General features: G+C 42.4%; 1 protein-coding gene across 5 annotated transcripts in view; it reads left to right on the top strand.

Moving 5' to 3' along the window:
• Positions 1-21,276, top strand: part of CTNNAL1 (catenin alpha like 1) — a 144,014-nt gene that overhangs the window by 33,564 nt on the left and 89,174 nt on the right. For all 5 annotated transcript variants that reach the window (XM_065584130.1, XM_065584127.1, XM_065584128.1 and 2 more), the window contains exon 3: positions 9,782-9,969. In XM_065584130.1, coding sequence (XP_065440202.1) covers positions 9,782-9,969 — 188 coding nt within the window. The remainder of the gene's footprint in view (positions 1-9,781; positions 9,970-21,276) is intronic.

The raw sequence follows: 21,276 nt of genomic DNA, 5'->3' as shown, positions 1-21,276 counted from the left end.
CCTCAGAAGGCTCCTTCCAGTTACCCAGTTTTTTTGCTGTAAGATGGCTACCTTTACATCTGCTATTGTGTGGCCAGGGAGGTTGAAGTGTTCTACAGGTTTTTGTATATTGCCATTCCTGATATCTGACTTGTGTCCATTTATCCTCTTGCCTAGTGACTGTCCAGTTTGGCCAATGTACATAGCAGAGGGGCATTGGTGGCACATGATGGCATTTATAACATTGGTGGACATGCAGGTGAATGAGCCGGTGATGATGTAGCTGATCTGGTTAGGTCCTATGATGGTGTTGCTGGTGTAGATATGTGGGCAGAGTTGGCATTGAGGTTTGTTGCATGGGTTGGTTCCTAAGTTAGAGTTGTTATGGTGTGGTGCGTGGTTGCTGGTGAGAATATGCTTAAGGTTGGCGGGTTGTCTGTGGGCGAGGACTGGCCTGCCTCCCAAGGTCTGTGAAAGTGAGGGATCATTGTCCAGGATGGGTTGTAGATCACTGATGATGCGTTGGAGAGGATTAAGCTGAGGACTGTAGGTGATGGCCAGTGGAGTTCTGTTGGTTTCTTTTTTGGGCCTGTCTTTGTAGCAGAAGGCTTCAGGGTACATGTCTGGCTCTGTTGATTTGTTTCTTTATTTCCTTGTGTGGGTATCGTAGTTTTGAGAATGCTTGGTGAAGATCTTGTAGGTGTTGTCTCTGTCTGAGGGGTTGGAGCAGATGTGGTTGTACCTCAGCGCTTGGCTGTAGACGATGGATCGTGTGGTGTGTCTGGGGTGGAAGCTGGAGGCATGAAGGTAGGCGTAGCGGTCAGTGGGTTTTCGGTATAGGGTGGTGTTAACGTGGCCATTGCTTATTTGTACTGTGGTGTCTAGGAAGTGGACCTCCCATGTAGATTGGTCCAGGCTGAGGTTGATGGTGGGGTGGAAGTTGTTGAAATCATGGTGGAATTCTTCCAGGATCTCCTTCCCATGGGTCCAGATGATGATGATGTCATCAATGTAGTGTAGGTAGAGAAGGGGCGTGAGTGGATGAGAGCTGAGGAAGCGTTGTTCCAGGTCAGCCATAAAAATGTTGGCATATTGTGGGGCCATGCGGCCCCACAATATGCCATCTTACAGCAAAAAAACTTCAGGACCAGACTCCAAAGAGAAACTGCTGAGCTCCAGTTCATTTGCAAATTTGACACCATCAGATCAGGATTAAACAAAGACTGTGAATGGCTATCCAGCTACAGAAGCAGTTTCTCCTCCCTTGGTGTTCACATCTCAACTGCTAGCAGAGCACCTCACCCTCCCTGATTGAACTAACCTCGTTATCTCCATACTGATTTATACCTGCCTCTGGAAATTTCCATTACTTGCATCTGATGAAGTGGGCATTCACCCACGAAAGCTTATGCTCCAATACTTCTGTTACTCTTAAAGGTGCCACAGGACCCTCTGTTGCTTTCTGCTATACCTGTTACTGTGGAACCAACAATCTTGGCACCTGAACTATACGTCATGCTACGTGACTTATCAGTGATCTGAGTACCGGAGTCGTCCCCCCCCCCCCTCTCTCTTTTTGAGAGATTGAGGGTGGTGATATCCAAACCACCAACTTCAGAGTTACTGGTACATCAGATTGAGGAGGTATCCTTGGCACCCACCTCCCCCATACTGAGACAGACCCCTTTGGGGGAAGTATACCCTTCTGTTGGGCATAGCATGGACTCATCATCAACCTGTCCATTTTCCCTTTCCTGAGTAGCACATTGGAAGTCAGGTGGGGATTCTAAAGAGGAGTCCATGTAAGGTAGAAGAAAGAGACCTCGGGCACATAGGAATCCTCCTCCGTGGGTGCCCCCATGTGTCTCCCACTTCAATATCCCTACTCTTACCATCTATGGTCCTATTGAACAACCTGTGGTGTGCAGCCATATTTCAGAAAGCCTGCATCATCCACTTTCTCTAGGGCTAGATCAGCTGCTCCAAATAGGCAAATCAGATCATCTCCAACAAGTCTGCCGTGGGTGCATTTCGGATAATGGAGAATCAAGAGGAGTATAGTGAAGGAAGAGCATCAGCTGCAAAGTGAAGAACTGCTGCTTTCTCCTCATCTTCCCCAGATGAGGTCATGAAACCACTTTGCCTGCCTCATTAGATGAATTCAAGGTATTCCAGGATTTCATGAAGCACATGGCAGAGACCTTGGATGTACCCCTGGAGGTAATTCAAGAGAAATGGGACAAACTCTAGGACATCCTACGTGCCGGGGCTAATGGAACTTGCAAAAAAAAAATGCAATTAACTGACAGGTGGTACCAGGTATCTGAAAGGGGTCTACATATTTTTGGTTACATATACCACCAGGTTCAGGAGAAGCCAAAACAGGGACCTCCTAATTCTACACCAGGAGAGAAGGACCTAAAGAAATTGGACATCTTCAGTCGCAAGTTATGCCCATCAGTTGGCCACCCTCATCTGGAGCTAACTATCAGGCTCTCCTCTCCAAATATGGCTATTTAACATAGGACCAGTTGTCTCAGTTTATAGACAAACTCCCTGTAGGCTAATTCCCTAAGGAACACCAAGAAGAGATGATATCTGTCATGGATGAGGGCTGACTGCCTTCCTGCAATTGACAGCAGGATGGAATGAGCTGTGATACAATGACATTTGGGGCCTTCTTGTCTCTCTCATATTGCTGCAGAGTGGCTATTTGACAGATGCCTTTCTTATCCCTTGGACACTGGGACTAATGTATGCTTTCCCACCAAGCCCCATGAGGAAACTGAGCAAGATGCAGGATGGATGATTGATAGCCCCTAGCTGAGCCAGGCAGTTCTGGTATTAAGTTCTGGTGAACCTTTCAATGCAGTATTCTGCCAGGCCTGACTGACAGTCTTGCAGAACAGCAGTCAGATCCTACACCTAGATACAGCTTTGTTGCATCTGACAGACTGGATGCTGGCTGGATGTCATCCACCAAAAGAAGCTGTTCAACTGAGTTTCCAGAATATTCTGCTCTCCAAAGCAGGATATCGTCAATGAGACTGACTTACTAAGCTTAATGGAAATGATTTTCTATTGCCGCATCTGAGCACAAAGAATCCGAACTCATGCCCATGGGGTACTTGCACACCAAGAATGGAATCTGTGTGGACAACACATCTCAAAGAACCACAGTTACTGTGAGGTAAGTAACCATTCTTTCACTGGGCCAAATGATGAAAATAGTCATTAAACTCAGCAGAAGAAGCCATAGCGGTTTACAGTTGACATACTGCTTTCATGGTTGCATCTGTTTTCTCTTGGGATATTTACTTGAGACATTAACTAATGAACAGTTATCGTGTTTTTCAGTATTTAATTAGAGAGCATAACTTTCTGGAATGGAGAAATATTGTTGGCAGAAACACACTTCCAGCAGAAACTTGTATAATGCTTTCTCTATGTGGATGCTGGTGATTGTGGAGATTAATCATCTGTTAGAAAATTACATGGTGTTGCAACCTGATCACACTGTTTTATGAACTCATATTTTTACATAACATAATTGCAATTCAGTAAAAAGATTTTTCAGGCTTCTCCCAGTCTTCAGTGGCTTTAGCGATTGAACATGAATTCTTCTGTACAAAATCAAGTACCACTGCAACTAGCATTAATATTCAGAGCAATTCCCTAGCACAACTCGTCACATTAATATTTGTTACTTTCTGGCAAAGTCAGTATTCTGCTGCACTCCTCGCAGACTTTGTGAACTCAGATGTTTATGTTTCAGTCTACTTGAGGCATGACAAATATACAGATATTTTCCTGTTAATATTTGGCAAACTACAAAGTAGTTGATGCAAAATAATTTAATTGGAAGTAGGATCTTTGATATTCTTTCCTTTCAAGCCATTTGACAGTAAATTTAGAATGTGTATAGAACTGTATGTTGCTATTACCAGCACTACCTTTTGCAAAGATGGCACCTATATTCCTTGCCATTTTTGACAGTATCCTGAGTGATTGTAATCAAATAGACATGTAAATTGCTCCTCCTATAGCAGTTACTGTATTATACAGAATAGTTTGAGTGTTACTCCATATATCTGTACTCATATATGCAGTAACTGGATAGTTGGTGAAAATGCTTCTGTCCAGATCCTTCAAAAAGACTTCAGCACCTAAATAGTTCTGAGTTGAATGTGACTACTCACATTCTTAAAGTTAATTGGGTAAATTTCTGCAGGATTGGGCCGAAGTCTTCTTGGCTTCGAACACTTCATCCATAAAGTACCCAGCCACTGTAAATCCGTATGGTGAAGTATAGCTGGATTGAAGCATTTCATTTTGCTTGAATAATGGATTTCAGTTTATCTCAAGGTGGTGCTGGTTGCAAATAGAATATAGGCTATTGGTAGAGCCCTTCCCGGATACACAAGTATGACACTAATATGTGCAAGGGACAGCTGCTGGTGAGCCTGGTGCCTGCCCCACTGGGTAAGGCTGGGGGTGGCACAGCAATACCGGAGGACAGGGCCGGCTCTGGCTTTTTTGCCACCCCAGGCAAAAAAGCCTCCCGCCGCGCCCCCACCCCCCCCTCGGGGCGTCGGGGGGAGGGCGGAGCGTCGGGGGGAGGGCGGAGAGCCCGGCAGGGGCTCCGCTCTCCCTGGCGACCAGAGCGCCGGGGGGAGGGCGGAGAGCCTGGTCGCGGCCCCGCTCTCCCCAGCGGCGAGCCCACTGCGGATCCGCTCTCCCCGGCAGCCGGAGCGCCGCGCCGCTCCCCTCCAGGTGCCGCCCCAAGCACAAGGTTGGTGGGTGGTGCCTGGAGCCGACCCTGCCGGAGGAGCTGCCGGGGCTGGGCACTGGCTCCTGTGAGTGGCAGCCTGACATGCAGTGGCGAAAGCAGCTGCGTTTGCTGGCCCGGTTGCTGGCCATGGCCCTGCTGGTCTTGCTCATTGTCATCAGAGCCCTACAGCTCTGTGGATATCTGCTTTATATCTGCAGATATAAATTGTGTAGCCACACAGGGCTCTAACTATTTGCTTATCAGTTTTGTGTTTGAGTTTTGTTTTGAGAACACCACCAGGATGTCAACGAGGTCCTGGGACTTCTCTCTTTTGGCATAAATCAACATTTTAAGTGTGAAACTTCTTAGTAAAAAAAACCCTGTCAAATCTGAAGTTCTTCTAACAATTAAACTAGTTTATTAAAAAAAAAAAAGTACAAGCACCCACTGCAGCAATTTGACTGTAAATTGGAATAATGTAAAGAACTAAGACAATATAAATACAAAATCTTATTTAAATACAATTTAAATTTTTTTTTTCCATCCTGATCTTACTTTTTATTTTTGTTTTTATTCTCTTGCACTGTGCTTAAGGTGCTTTTGGTAAAATATTAAGGCTAAACTATATAAATAAAAAAATTGGGAGTGAGTTATTCTTGATTGTTTGAATAAATTGATATGAAGTTGCATTTTTGTGTAGGTAAAAGCATGGCTGTAGAGTTGGTATGAGGGGGTTTGAAGACCTGGATAGCGTTTTGGATGTTGTTTTTTATTCTACTTGCATTTTTTGGTGTGTGTGGTTTTATTGTTTATTGTTCCAGCATTAACACTAATTTGACTACAGGGTTTTGTAGCCAGTGACTTGATTTCTATGTACAACAAGCAAAAAAAATTTTTTTAACGTCTAGTGTACATAAATTAAAAAAGGGAGGAGAAGGGTGAAAACACTTTTGAATCATGATGGGATAGGTCTAACCAGCATGGCTTTTGCACTCTGTTAGAATTTTTTGTCAATAAACACATGAAAAAGTTGGTACACAGTGAGGAGGTAAATTTGTAGGTAACATACAAGTCTGATTAGTCAAGACTAGGAAAAACTGACGAGCCTTAAGAACAACCTTACAAAACTACATGAATAGGCAGCATCATGGCAGATTAAATCCAATGTTGATCAATGTACGGTACTGCAGGTTGGAAAAAGTAATTTTAACTACTCATGCATACTTGGTTCACTCAGGAATGAGTACTTGGTGGTACTAAGAGAGGTCAATGAAAACCTCAAAGTAGTACCATTCTATTTCATTCTTGATACACAATATTTTCAGTATTTTCTATCAGTCACAGGGTAAAAAGAACGAAACAGTCACCAAAATATATATAGCAGAAAAAGCGGAAAGTGGTTCAGAGGGAGATAGAGAATGATCAGTGGCATGGAGACACTGGAGCTGTTTAGGTTTGAAGAGCAAATGAATCGAATGGGACATGATGAATGATATAGAGAAGGTAGATGGAGATGTCATCTCTTTTTTTTTTTTTTTTGCCTCTTTTCTTCCTCCCCCCCCCCCCCTATAATACAAAGAGATAAATTAAAAAGGAATAACTTTATACTGAGAAATACTTTCACACAATGCGTAGTTAGTCTGTGGGACTCATTGCCTGAAAATACTGTTGAGGCTAAAAAATTAACAAGATTCAAAAAAGTTTGTATGTTTGAATGGATAACAAGAATAACTAGTTGTCAGTAAGGATTAAAATAAAAACCCAAGAGTTTTGGAAGAGATATAAACACTCATGCTTCAAGACATAAGCAGGCCTAACAGATCACATTAGGAAAAAACTTACTCTACAGGTTCTTCTGTAACTGCTTACTGTAGGTTTCTTGCAACTTTTTTCTGAAGCATCTGGTATTGGCCACTGAGACACAAGATGTAGGACTAGATGGGCCACTTGTATGATCCACAATGACAATTGCTGTTACTATATTTTGTCATAGTTGTTAAAAGAAACTCAACAAGTGATGTTTTGAGTCAAAGCAGAGCTTGTTTTGCCTTTGAGTGAAAATTTAATATGAAAGGTAATGGGTTTTTTTTTTATAACTATTTGCTTCGATGTTCAGTTTAAAAGGCTACCCATACCTTTTCCCAGAAAGTAGTAAAGTATTATTTACACATGTATACACAGTATATACAATTCTCTCTTACTTAAGGTAAGATGTCAGGTTATTTAAGCCAAGCAGTAGAGATGGGAGCAGGAGGGATGCGGAGGGTAGAGGAATGGGTGTGGGCTGGGATCTGGCAACAAAGCAGTGAGTATGAGAGTACTTTTGAGCTCGGAACCAGGAGGTGAAGCTATTGGACTATGATCCAGCTAGCCATGCAATGCCCCTTCGGGGGCTGGGATAGTAGAAGGGCAGGAAGGAGGCTCCAGGTAGCAGAAGGGACCAAGGAGACTGCAGATAGCAACCTTGGGGAGATGCAGGGAGTCCATGATGTGGCAGAAGTAGGCAACTGGAGGCGGACTGGGGAGGGATAGAGGCCAGTTGGGGCTCTGGGGGAGGAGGGGGTTGGCCCCGAAGGACAGGGGGTCGGGAGGACATGAGGCTGGGGGGTTCCATGGAACACTTGGGGGCAGCAGCACAAGGCTGGGGTGGGGGGGGCGTTCTGGAGGGGCTGTGCTGTGCTTGGTGCCCTGACACAAGCAGTTTCTGTAGGAACTGGTAGGGCACTTACCAGCTGGGTTGCTTGATAGGGCAGGGCCCATGAGTTGTGGCTCTATGGCCCGGCCGTCTCTGCCATCTCCACAAAAACTGGGTGATACACAAGACAAGGTGAAGAGTTTGAATTAGGGCCCCAACAGCACTGGCCTCTGGTTAGGCTGCGGAGTGAGCATGTGCCACCCAATTGCTCCATGATTGGAGGGGCAGGGTGCAGAGGAGACACATCAGCCAGGCTCCCACAGGACTCCCAGCACAGCGCCTGTGCAACTTCTGGGGTATGTGGAGACTCTCTCTCCCCCATCTCTCCGCCCCTCCCCCTGGAACATTGCCGCTCGCAGCCCTAAATGTTCCTTTGTGTCCCACAGTTTGAAAACTGGGCATTTGTCCTGTTTGCTCTTTCCAAGGGAGGATCAGTTGGCAAGAACAAATGTAACAAACAGGACAAATGCCCAGTTTTGCCAAAAAAGTTGGGACCTCTGGGACAGGGCTTAAAAAGGGGACTGTCCTGGCAAAATGGGACACATGGTCACCTAGAGATGGTGGATTTTGAGATTGGGTGTGACAGCATTAGGTGTTTCATCTTTATGTTTTGTGCTTGGTATTGGGCTGCTATGTTTGTTCTTAAAGCACAGGAGTTACTCATTTAAAGCATGTGAGTAATGTAGTAAATGATTGATTGGTATTTAAAGCTGTTTTCTCAAGGTTAGTAAAAACTTGATCCAAATTTTTCCAAACATGTTCTAGGTAACTTCTGTTTTACTGATATAGACCGGGGCGGGCAAACTTTTTGGCCTGAGGGCCGCATCAGGTTTCGGAAATTGTATGGAGGTATGGTTAGGGGCAGGGGTTGTGGCCCTCCCCCACCCCCTATCTGCCCCCCTCTCCCCCCCAGGACTCCTGCCCCATCCACCCCCCCCCCCCGGTCCCCTGACCGCCCCTGGAACCCCTGCCCCTGACTGCCCCCTGCCACCCCATCCAACCCTCCCCCCCTTCCTGACTGCCCTCCTGGGACCCCGCCCCATCCAACCACCCCTTCTCCCTGTCCCCTGACTGCCTCCGGAACCCCTGCCCCTGACTGCCCCTCGCTGCCCCATCCAACCCCTCCTCTCATTCCTGACTGCCCACCCCGGAACCCCTGCCCTCCCTGTTCCCCCACCCTCTGACCGCCCCGACCCCTGCCTGCCCGCCCCCCCGAACTCCTCTGCCCTCTATCCAATCCCCCTACCCCCTTACTGCGCTGCCTGGAGCACTGGTGGCACTACAGCCGCGCCACCCGGCTGGAGCCAGCCATGCTGTCGCCACCGCGCAATACAGAGCACTGGGTCAGGCCGGGCTCTGCAGCTGTGCTGCTCCAGAAGCTCGCAGCCCCGCCACCCAGAGCATTGCGCTGGCGGCGGAGCAAGCTGAGGCTGTGGGGGAGGGGGGAACAGCAAGGGAGGGGCCGGGGGCGAGCCTCCTGGGCCAGGAGCTCAGGGGCGGCCCGTGGGCTGTAGTTTGCCCACCTCTGATATAGACACTTTAGATTTCATAATAGTATGTTTATTGTACATTATGGGAGCACTGGTGTTGTGTTACAGCGATAAAAACAAACCTTATTCTCTTAGCTCTTGGAGAAAGTTGCTGTAAATAAATAGACAGTGTTGTAATTGTGAAATTTTACATTATTCAGTTTTTAAAACATAATTTTCATCATTTATTTTCTCTGTTCTTCCTTTTTGTCTATGACTCTGCATCGTCTTTCTAAAACCTATACACAGTAGTGTCATTACAGTGCTTCCCCAGTAGCCCAACAAATACAAAACTATTTTACTGGATATTTAAAATTCCTGTTGGGGGCTGTTTATTTTTTACACTTGAGAATTTTTAAAACAAAATGAAATCTACAAATCAGTTAGCTTGTGAGAGTACTAGCCAGGACTTGACAGAATAAATGCTGGTTGGACTATGGGTTCTTCTGTTTTGTTCCAGTGCTTGCATGAACTTAATTTTTGCTATTAAAAAGAAAAAAAGTAGGAGAGCAATACTAACTTTCATTTTTTTCCAAAGCAAAATTAAACCTACAAGCTCTTGAGGGCAAAACCAAAATTTTGGTCATGTTTGAGGGAGAGAAGGAGCAAATATCAAGCAGCTGGGAGCTGAAGTGAGGAGGCAGAATCATCTATAGTTAGTAATAGGAAACAAGACAAAAGGGAGCAAGCAATAGCTGCAAGGCAGGTCCCCCTTATCCCTTTTAATTTAGGCATTTTTTATGTTCTCAGCTTTTTTCTGTTTTAAAAGCACAAAAGTTATTTATTTATTTATTTTTGTTTTTTTAGGTGAAACAATTGCACAACTTACAGATGTAGCTAACTTGGATCATCCAGAATATGATGGCCGGATAACAATTTTTACAGACAAAACAGGAGTAGTAAAAGCTGCAAGATTGCTGCTTTCGTCAGTGACAAAGGTGCTGGTGCTGGCAGACAGAATAGTTATTAAACAAATTTTATCTTCCAGAAACAAGGTATTTGTGTCTTTTGTTATTCCTGAAACTATATGTGCTGGAGATGTGAGAGAATTTGGTACAAAATGAAGTAATACTTTGCATTACACTTAGTATTAAAGAACTATGTTTTTTTCCTCCTTAGTTTAACTATATATATATTTTAAGAGAAGAAACTGTGAAACTTGTAAGAAAAAAAAAAGTCTATTTAGATTCTTTATTTCAGGAAATACTGAATCAAGAGACTTTAGGTCACATTTGCAATTAACTTGTCTTATATACTTTGCTTTATATTCTCTTGTCTGTCAATATGGCTACATTTGTTTAATCTATTAGTGGCACTTCTTGGGGTTGGGGGGAACTAATACAAAATAGTTAAATATTGCCACAAGGTATCCTACCCAGTGTGTGAAGAGTGGTTATTGTTGGGCAAGTGTCTAAAGTTATTTTGGTGACTTTGAGCATTGTGTCAAAAGACTTGAGGTGCTATTTTGTGAGGAGAAAGATGAGGTGGTGTGTTAGTGTTCATTTACTTTGGCACGGAAAAAAATTGGCTTTTGTATTTTCTGTTGGGTGCAAAGGATGGCTGTTGTAAAATGGCCAATGAAAATCTCTCTTCTGTTAGATCCAACAGGACATTTTTAAACATGTTTCCACCAACTGTCAGCAGCAAGGCAAAGAGCACATTCTCAACCGATCAGAAGTAAAGAGCTGAGGAGGATCCAGAAGCTGAGGCTGGCTGGATGAATGGAGAGGAATGCTAATAAGCGAGTCCATGTCTGCTTTTTAGATTGAAATAAATATTTTATGAGACACAAGGTAGGTGAGGTGATATCTTTTTTTATTGGAGCAATAGAAATTGGTCCAATAAAAGCTTTAAAGTTTCACAGAGCTCTTCCTCAGGTCTGAAAAAATGTAACCAGAATGTCTCAGCTAAATACAAGGTGGGTCAGATTGTTAAGCATAAGGGGTTCACATATGTTGTAGACCACCACTTCAAATAAAGTGGGCAGTTAAGCTCCCAGGCTTGTCTTTTGAAGGTGTTGTACAGGTTTCCTTTGAGGACAAGGACTGAGAGGTCAGCTATGGAGTGATCAAGTGTGAAAAGTGTTTGCCCATGGATGATAGGGTGTTCTTGTCTTGTTTTTCTGTGGTCTGTGTGTAGTGATTGTGTGGCTTCAACCACATAGTTGTTGTTTGGGGCCTTTAGTGTATTGGACGAAGTATACCACATGTTGTTACAGGCATGTGTAGGACCATTTAGTTGGTGGTGGTCCTGCTTTGAGCAGGGGGTTGGACTAGATGACCTCCTGAGGTCCCTTCCAGCCTTGATATTCTATGATTCTATGACCAATGGCTCTTGAGGGTGTGTTGGGAATGGGGAGTATTGATCATTGTAGCAGTGGAGATATGACTCCAGATGCAGGTTTTGCATCCTTGTTTGTGCCAGAGTCTGATACTGCTTTGAGCTGTGATGCCTTAGTAGATGGGGAACTTGTTTCGGTTGAGGGTCACGAGGCTGGGGGGTTGTTTGGCAGTCAAAAGAGGGAGTTTGGGAAACTTTTTTTGCAGGTTGTGGTTCCTGTGGGTTGTAATTGTTTGATACCTAAGCCCCTTAGTTTAACTCCAAACTGTTTTTTACCAAAAAATTCCCAGGTTTTACAAAAAGTATTCATTTTTTTTCTGATTTTTTTCACCCTACTTTTATATCATTCAAATATATTAAAAAATAACTTGTTTTATTAGGAAAATACAGTACATTGCATGAGATATATGTATTATGATAATACATTAGTCTGTGTGTGTATATGCAAAGCTGCCTGTTGAAGTAAGGCTATGTATTAATCTAGAAGATACACACAATAAACAAACAGGCACGCATGCAAGCTCTGAAGTGTGTGCACATTTGAATGTACTGATGAATCTCATGCCCACCACATACACATTTTGAACTGTTAGCAGATAATGGTTTAAAGATTTAACACACTAAAATGGGAAGAAAATGAAAATCTGTATGAGAATAAGTTTCAGAACACAAGGAAGTATTTGAAAGTTTTAAAAATTACAAAAACAGGAGAAAAGGATGAAGTTGAGTTTATGCGCTTCAAATGTGTGGCCCAATTATTAAATGTAAATATTTATAAGCTAATAGTTCTAAGTCTATAACAGTAAACTGTTTATTCAAATGAAAAGTTTTATTTGGGGATTAGAGATGGCATTGTTTTAGTTCTGCAAGAAACCACATTGATGAATGGAATTCAAAGCATTAATCTACTGAATACTCTTTTTCCGTGTCTTTCCATCCACCAAAATAAACCTCAATATTTACCCAGAAAAATTAAGTTTTTTGCACTGATTTTCACTTGTTTTTGCTGCTGTGGTAATAAACTGATAAATTCCCAGGAAAAATTAAAATAAAAACTGAAAATGAAAGGCCCTAATAATACCTCATTTGTGTTTTAGTGTGGGGTGGTAGGTCACAAATAGAGGTATGTGGTCAGTGATTTCCCCCTGTTCCCTGCCTTATGGAGGCTGGCTCTTCTGGGGTATTTGGATGGCATATTCCACAATGTGATCTACTTCCCTCATTGAGTGTCTTTGTTTGGTGAAGGCGGGTTTAAGTGTGTATCTCAGACTTTCTCTTCAGAGCAAAGTTCTGTGGTATGTGAGTGCCTGGCTATAAACAGATTTCTTGGTGTGTCTGGGGTGATTGCTGGACCTGTGGAGGTAACTGTGGTTATTCATGGGGTTTTTGTATATGGTTGTCCGTAAGGTTCCATTGTAGAAGCTGATTGTGGTGTTCAGGAAGTTGATTCTGGTGGGAGTGTTCTTGAAAGAGTTTGGTGGATGTGGGTGGAGGTTGTGAAAGTTGTGGTGAAAATGTGAGGAAGGTTAGGTTATCTTTCCAGAGGATGAAAATATCAACAGTTTATCTCAGGTACATCGTTGGCTTTGGGGTGCATTTTTCTAGAAATTCTCCCTTGAGGTGGCCCATGAAGAGGCTGGCATATTGGGGAGCTATGCTAGTACCCATGGCTGTTTTCATGGTTTGGGATGTTTGGTGTATATCTCCATTTTGGCAAGGATGGTGTTCTGGGGGAGGTTGTTAGCATTGCAGAGTTTCGGAAGGAAGTTGCTAGTGTCTTGGTGGAAACTGCCCCTTTGTGTGGTGGGTGGTTTGAGGATGGCTTCTGGGTCCTGATATTCCTTTGTAAGAGTGCTGTGGCCAGATATGATGGATCTCCCTGGGTCTTCCCTTGTTTATATACCTTGGGAATCCTGTAGAAGGTTCATGGGGGATGAGGTGTAAAGTTTTTCTTGAAGTTGTTTGGGGAAGATTCGATGGTATCTTTAAATTCCCGTCTAAATAGTGGTGTGGGGTCATCTGAGTTCTTTGTAGTTGGTGATGTTGGAGAGTTGTCTGTTAGCCTCGTTAATGTAGACTTCACGATTAAGGACTATGATGGTGTCCTGTTTGTCATCTGTTCTTATCACTATATGGGACTGGATTTCAGGGACTTGTGTAGCTGTCCTCTTGGTGTTGGAGAGATTGTGGTGGATGTAATGTTTGTTGAGGGTTTTACAATTGATTCCCCCCCCTCCCCCTCAAGCAATGTGTTTCTGTCTGCTGACATGTGTCCAGTCAATGATTGTTTTTTCTTATGACTATGTTTGGGTATGTGGTAGTTGTAGGTGGTGTTGTCTTGTTGTGAAAGAATTCCTTGCAGTGGAGTCAGCATAAGAATTGTTCTAGCTCTCCACACGTTAGTATGGTATCAGGTTTTGTGCTGGGGCAGAAGTCTCTTGAAGTCTTCAGTCCCTTGAAGAGTCTGAACTCTGTATTTCAGTCTGGTTGGGGTAGTCATGTTAGGTTGATGACGTTGGGGTATCCTATCCATGTGGTTGGTCCTGGTGTCATGGTTTCTCCTGGAGGTGGTGGTCTGTTGGCTGTTGAGTTGTTGTAGTTGGTTCTACTTTTTGATTGTGTTGAATGGCATTTTTTTGATAGCGGTGTAACTTATCCAGTGCATCAGATGCCCCAAGAACAATTATGTGGATGAAACCAGACAATCACTATGCTCTTGAATGAACACTCTCAGGAAAAATAACCCCAAATTCTATCACCAATGGGCGAACATTTTTCACAAACTGATCACTCCATACATGACCTCTCACTCCTCATCCTCAAAGGAAACCTGCACAACACCTTCAAAAGATGAGCCTGGGAGCTTAAATTCATAACTCTGCTGGAAACTAAAATTAATGGACTGAATAGAAACACTGATTTTTAAGGCTCATAACAATTTGTAACACACCCTACTGCCTTCTAATTCTTAATTGCCCATTTTATTTGACGTGGTCATCTTCTACATGTGTGAACCCCTTATGCTTAACAATCTGTCCCATCTTGTATTTCACTATGACACTCTGGTTACTTTTTTTTCAGACTTCAGAAAGAGCTCTGTGAAGCCTGAAAGCATGTCCCTTCAATCAAGAGAAGATGATGCAATAAAAAGTATTACCTCATCTACCCTGTGTCTCTCATATCCTGGGCCCAATATGACTACAACAACACTGCAAACACAAATGTTATGTGATTTAACTTTTTAAGTCTTAAATATCTTCAACTGGTGTAATAAAAAAAAATTTGGAAATATACCTTAATTTTAATGTTGATTGTTTCATATATACAATTAATCAAACTTAAGTGCAAGAAATAAAGCCAAATGGTAATACTAGGGCTGTCAAGTGATTAAAAAAATTAATTGCAATTAATCGCGTGATTTAAACAATAGAACAGCATTTATTTTAAACATTTTTAGATGTTTACTACATTTTCAAATATATTAATTTCATTTACAACACAGAATACAAAGTGTACAGTGCTCACTTTATATTTATATTTGATTACAAATATTTGCACTGTAAAAAAACAAAAAAAATGATTTTTCAGTTCACCTCCTACAAGTACTGCAGTGCAATCTCTTTATCATGAAAGTTGAACTTACAAATGTAGACTTAGGTACCAAAAAAACTGCATTCAAAAATAAAACGTAAAACTTTAGAGCCTACGAGTTCACTCAGTCCTGCTTCTTGGTTAGCCAATGACTCAGACAAACAAGGTTGATTTACAATTTACAGGAGATAATGCTGCCTGCTTCTTGTCTACAATGTCACCTGAAAGTGAAAACAAGCGTTCACATGGCACTGTTGTAGCTGGCGTTTCAAGATATTTACATGCCAGATGCACTAAAGATTCATATGTCCCTTCATGCTTGAACCACCATTCCATAGGACATGCTTCCATACTGATGACGGGTTCTGCTTGATAATGATCCATAGCTGTGCGGACTGACGCATGTTCATTTTCATCATCTGAGTCAAATGCCATCAGCAGAAGATTGATTTTCATTTTTGGTGGTTTGGGTTCTGTTTCTGCATCAGTGTGTTGCGCTTTGAAGCATGCTTTTAGAAGTCTGAACACCTCGTCCGTCTCAGATTTTGGACGGCACTTCAGATTCTTAAACCTTGAGTTGAGTGCTGTAGCTATTTTTAGAAATCTCACATTGGTACCTTCTTTTCGCTTTGTCAAATCTGGAGTGAAAGTGTTTTTAAAACAAATGTGCTGGGTAATCATCTGAGACTGCTATAACGTGCAGAAATATATGCAGAATGCAGGTGAAACAGAGCAGGAGACATACAATTCTCCTCACAAGGAGTACAGTCAAAATTTAATCGACAAATTATTTTTTTAACAAGCATCATCAGCATGGAATCATGTTCTCTGGAATGTTGGCCGAAGCATGAAGGGGCATACGAATGTTTAGCATATCTGACATGTAAATATCTTGCAATGCCAGCTATAAAAATACCATGTGAATGCCTGTTCTCACTTTCAGGTGACATTGTAAATAAGAAGCAGGCAGCAGTATCTCCTGTCAATGTAAACAAACTTGTTTGTCTTAGCGATTGGTAGAATAAGAAGGACTGAGTGGACTTGTAGGCTCTACACTGTTTTGTTTTTCAGTGCAGTTATGTAACCAAAAAAAATCTGCATTTGTAAGTTACACTTTCACGATAAAGAGATTACACTTCAGTACTTGTATGCAGTGAATTGAAAAATACTATTTCTTTTGTTTATCATTTTTACGGTGCATGTATTTGTAATCAAAAATCATATAAAGTGAGCACTGTGCACTTTGTATTCTGTGTTGTAATTGAAATCAATATTGAAAATGTAGAAAAATATCCAAAATTATTAAATAAATTTCAATTGGTATTAAGTGTGATTAATCATGATTAATGTTTTTAATCATTTTTTTTTTGAGTTAATCACGTGAGTTAAGTGCGATTAATTGACAGCCCTAGTTAATACATTAAAATTAGTAAATTAGAAATGTTCTGCAAAGGTGAACAGTATGATGCCATTGCTGTGTTAGTGACAGTAACTTGAAGGATTCTTCTTTCTAAGTGTAGTCCTTAGCAGATTCAACTATGCCTGTTCTTACTTGGAATATTGATGGTCCTACTGCTGTCAACCATCTTTGGCAATCAAATATGTAAATAAATGAGAATGTGATCTGCATGGCACAAGACACCAAGATAAGTCTAAGCAAGAAGTATGGGAATTAAACAAGAAGAGCTGGAAGTATTCATACATAAGCAAACGCTATGTCTTAATTCGCAGCACAGGGACTTGGTGGGATAAATCTCATGTCTGGCATATTGGTATAGAGGAGTATAAATTGTTCAGGAAGAACAGGCGCAATAAAAAGGGAGTAGGTGCTGTATATAGTCTTGATGTATAATGTACTTGATTTGAGGTCCAGAAGGAGGTGAGAGGCAGATCAGTTGAAAGTCTCTGTGAAAAGATATTAAAAAGGGTTTAAAAAAAGGGGTGGGGGTGACATCATGGCAGTGGTCTATTGTAGAGCACCAAATTGGGAAGGGGAGGTGGATGAAGCATATCTAGAACAAATAACACAAATATTGAAAACACAAGACCTGGTTGTAATGGGGAACTTCAACTGCCCAGAGGTCTGTTGGAAAAGTAATCTGGCAAAACACAGTATTTCCAGTAAGTTCTTGGAATGTATTGGGGACAACATTTTTGTTTCAGAATGTCAGGAAGTAACCAGAGGGACACCATTTTAGACTTAATTCTGAGCAACAGGGTGGAATTGGTGGCAACTGTGAAGGTGGAAGGCAATTCGGTTGAAAGTGATAATGAAATGATAGCTTTCATGATTCTAAGGAAAGGAAGGAGTTAGAGCAGCAGAATAAGGATAATGGACCTCAAAAAAGCAGAGTGCAGCAAACTCAGAGAACTGGTGGGAAGAAAATCTAAGGGAAAAAGTTGTTCAGGAGAGCTGACAGTTTTTCAAGGAGACTATATTAAAAGCAAAACTGCAAACTCTCCTGATGTATAGGAAAAATAGTAAGATGCCACTATGGCTCCATGAGGTGCTCTTTAATGACCTGAAAATCAAAAAGCAATTTTACAAAAAGTAGAAATTTGGATGAATTGCTTAGGAGGATTACAAAAGAATAGCACAAGCATGTAGGGATAAAATCAGAAAGACTACAGCACAAAATGAATTACACCAAGCAAGAGACATACAAGGAAACAGAAGAGGTTTAATACATTAGGAGCAAGAGAAAGATGAAGGAAAGTGTAGGTCTTCCCCTTAATGGGGAAGAAGAGCTAAAAATTGATGACATCTAGAAGCTGAGGTGTTTAATGCCTATTTTACTGAAGTCTTCACTAAAAACATTAATGGTGACCAGATACTCAGCATAATTACTAACAAATCAAGGGCAAAGGAACACAACCCAAAATAGGGAAAGAACGGATATCTAAAGGATATTTAGCAAAGTTAGATATATTCAAATTGGTAGGGCCTGATGAAATTCATACTAGAGTCCTTAAGGAAATAGCTGAAGGAGTATCAGTACTGTTAGTGGTTATGTTTGAAAACTCATGGAGGACTGGGGAGGCCCAGAGGTCCGGAGAAGAGCAAACATAGTACCAATCTTTAAAAAGGGGAACAAAGAGGACATGAGGCATTATAGATCAGTCAGCCTAAGTTTAATACCTGGAGAGATACTGGAACACATTATTAAAAAAACAATTTGTAAGCATCTAGAGGATAATAGGGTTATAAGGACTATTCAACATGGATTTTTTAAGAACAAATTATGTCAAAACAACCTAATTTCCTCCTTTGGCAGGGTTTCTGACCTAGTGGATAGGAGGAAAGTAGTACACTGGATATATCTTGATTTTCAGTAAAGCTTTTGACACAATCTCACATGACCTTGTCATAAGCAAACTGGAGAAATATGGTCTAAGTGAAATTACTATAAGGTAGATGCACAACTGCTTGAAAGACCATAAAACTGTAGTTACCAATGGTTTGCTTTCAAACTGGGAGGGCATATCTAGTGAAGTCCCATTGGGGCCAGTCTTGGGTCTGGTACTGGTCAATGTTTTTGTTAATGGAAAGAAGCATTAAATTGGCAGATAACACTAAGATGGGAAGGGGGTTATAAGCACTTTGGAGTGCAGGGATTAAAATTCCAAATGACCTTGACAAGTTGGAGAATTGGTCTGAATTCAACAAGATTAAATTCAGTAAAGACAAGAGCGAAGTACTTCAAATGCTCAGCTACAAAATAGGGAATAACTGGCTAGACAATAGTACAGCTGAAAAAAATCAAGGGCTTATAGTGAATCATGAGTATGAGTCATCAATGTGATGCAGCTGCAAAAAGGCTAATGTCACTCTAGGATGTATTAACAGGAGTTTTGTATGTGAGAGGTGGGAGATAATTGTTCTGCTCTACTCGGCATTGGTGAAGCTTCAGCTGAAGTACTGTATCTAGTTCTCGGTACAACACTTTAGGAAAGATCATAGAATAGAATCATAGAACATTAGGGTTGGAAGAGACCTCAGGAGGTGGTTTAGTCCAATCTCCTGCTCAAAGCAGGACCAACACCAGCTAAATCATCCTAGCCAGGGCTTAGAAACCTCTAAGGATAGAGATTCCACCACCTCCCTAGGTAACCTATTCCAGTGCTTCACCATCCTCCTAGTGAAATAATGTTTCCTAATATCCAACCTAGACCTCTCCCCCACTGCAACTTGAGACCATTGCTCCTTGTTCTGTCATCTGCCACCACTGAGAACAGTGTAGCTCCATCCTCTGGAACCCTCCTTCAGGTAGGTGAAGGCTGCTATCAAATCCCCCCTCACTCTTCTCTTTTGCAGATTAATTAACCCCAATTCCCTTAGCCTCTCCTCATAAGTGATGTGCCCCAGCCCCCTAATCATTTTCATTGCCCTCTACTTGACTCTCTCCAATTTGTCCACATCCCTTCTATAGTGGGGGGACCAAAACTGGACACAGTACTCCAGGTGTGGCCTCACTAGTGCCGAATAGAGGGGAATAATCACTTCCCTCGATCTGCTGGCACTGCTTCTACTAGTACAGCCCAATATGCAGTTGACCTTCTTGGCAACAAGGGCACACTGTTGACTTGTATCCAGCTTCTCGTCCACTGTAATCCCCAGGTCCTTTTCTGCAGAACTGCTGCTTAGCATGTGGACAAGTCCAAGAAAATCCAAACTGTTCCCTTTAAGGTGTGCGCCTGTGTGGCCGCCCAGGAGACCATCAAGGTCCACGCACCTGATTACTACAGCCGCACAGGTGTAGCCACAGTGGAGCGTAGGGTGAGGTGGGGGGCAGTGGGTGTGGTGGGGGATGGTGATGGGGGAGCATGAGGCATGCAGGTCTATGGTGGGGTGACACCTCGCCCAAGCCTTGGGGCTGTAGTGAGGAGAGACACCTGTCTCCCAGCTCCAGGGCTGCGGTGGGGACGGGAGAGAGGCCTCTCCCCTACAGAGTCCCTTCTGCCCTCTAAGGCTCCTGACTGCACCCATACAGGAGCGCACCCACACACAGCTCCACCAAGCTCGCTCTCAGAAAGTGCTAACACCCGCAGCAGAGACGCACACACAAAATCTCTGCTTTGCCTCTGCCCTGCAGCATCCTCCTTGGCACCCGATCTCTCTGGATATCACAATAACAGATGTAAGATAAATCGTACAGGACCCCCCTCTGCTGGGCTCTCCTAATCCTGTGTCCAGGACCCTGCTGGGTTCCCTTATTACAGACAAACGGTCCATTCCTGGTCACTTGCGCTATCAAATCTCCCGGGCACTTTCTCCAGATGGAGAGTGCTTCACCTCTGAGAGATGTCCAAGTTTCCTTCTAAACACACACATGCCAACCTGTCACCACATAAACCCCAGCCAGCTCAGGCAGGCATTTTTCTCGCTTTCACTTTTCTGTAGTTCCCCAATAAATTATCCTGAGTAGCACTATTCCTTTGTATAGGCAGCCAGGCCTCCAGACGTTACACATTTCGGATCTGGCAGCACCGACGTAGGAATATATCAATAATGTGCATTGCACGTGTGGTGTTTGTTAAATATTTCTACCACGCAATTTTGTGACTGACAGAATTTAGGGTGTTCAGTTGTGGATTACAGAACACATATATATTGTTTCAGTTAAGTTAAACACACACACTCACACACCTCCCTCCGTGCTTTCTTTCATCTGAGCGGCGCCTACAGTAATCTAATAACCTGTTTTATAGGTCAGACAGGAACCATGAAGATAGGAATTGGGTAATTTACATGAAATCTCTTTTTTTCCCTAAGGGAGATCCTGAATTACAGCAATTAAATGTTTCTGTTCTTTGTTCTGCAGTGCCTCTGTTTACACGTGATTTAAGGGGATAAGCAGTATTTTATCTCCCAAAAATGTATACCTTATTGAGTCTGAGCCACATCCTAAACCAAGATTTATACAAAACTGAAATACCACAAATTAACTACCTTTAGCCAAAGAAAAAATACCTTCCAGACACCATAGATTTTTCATTTCCTTTGGGTGAGGAATCAGTTTAGGTTCAGCTGTGCACGGCCAGCCACTAAATTAAATTCTGAGCAAAGGGAACTGCAACCTGAAATATGGGTTGCACATTATAGAATTTTATTGTTTTCTGCCCTTCAGAAAAGCCTGTTATGTGCTATGCATTTGCAATAGTGATAAGGAAGCTGGTCTAATATTATACACTTGAAGGGCCAAATCCTCAGCTACTGTAAATCGAAGTAGTTCCAGTGTCATCCTGGTGGCAGTACACCAGCAGAGGATTTGGCCCTAAATGTCAAATTCCAGGAAATCTTTACGATCCCCTTCACATGTACCATTGGTAACTTAAAAAAATATAGTTTTTTTGTGTCTATTGCTGGTGCA

The sequence above is a fragment of the Chrysemys picta genome, chromosome 2 (genome assembly GCF_011386835.1).
Source record: "Chrysemys picta bellii isolate R12L10 chromosome 2, ASM1138683v2, whole genome shotgun sequence".
NCBI classification, from domain to species: Eukaryota; Metazoa; Chordata; order Testudines; family Emydidae; genus Chrysemys; species Chrysemys picta.
Note: the sequence above shows the minus strand (reverse complement) of the source record. Positions and strands in the feature narration are given on the sequence as shown.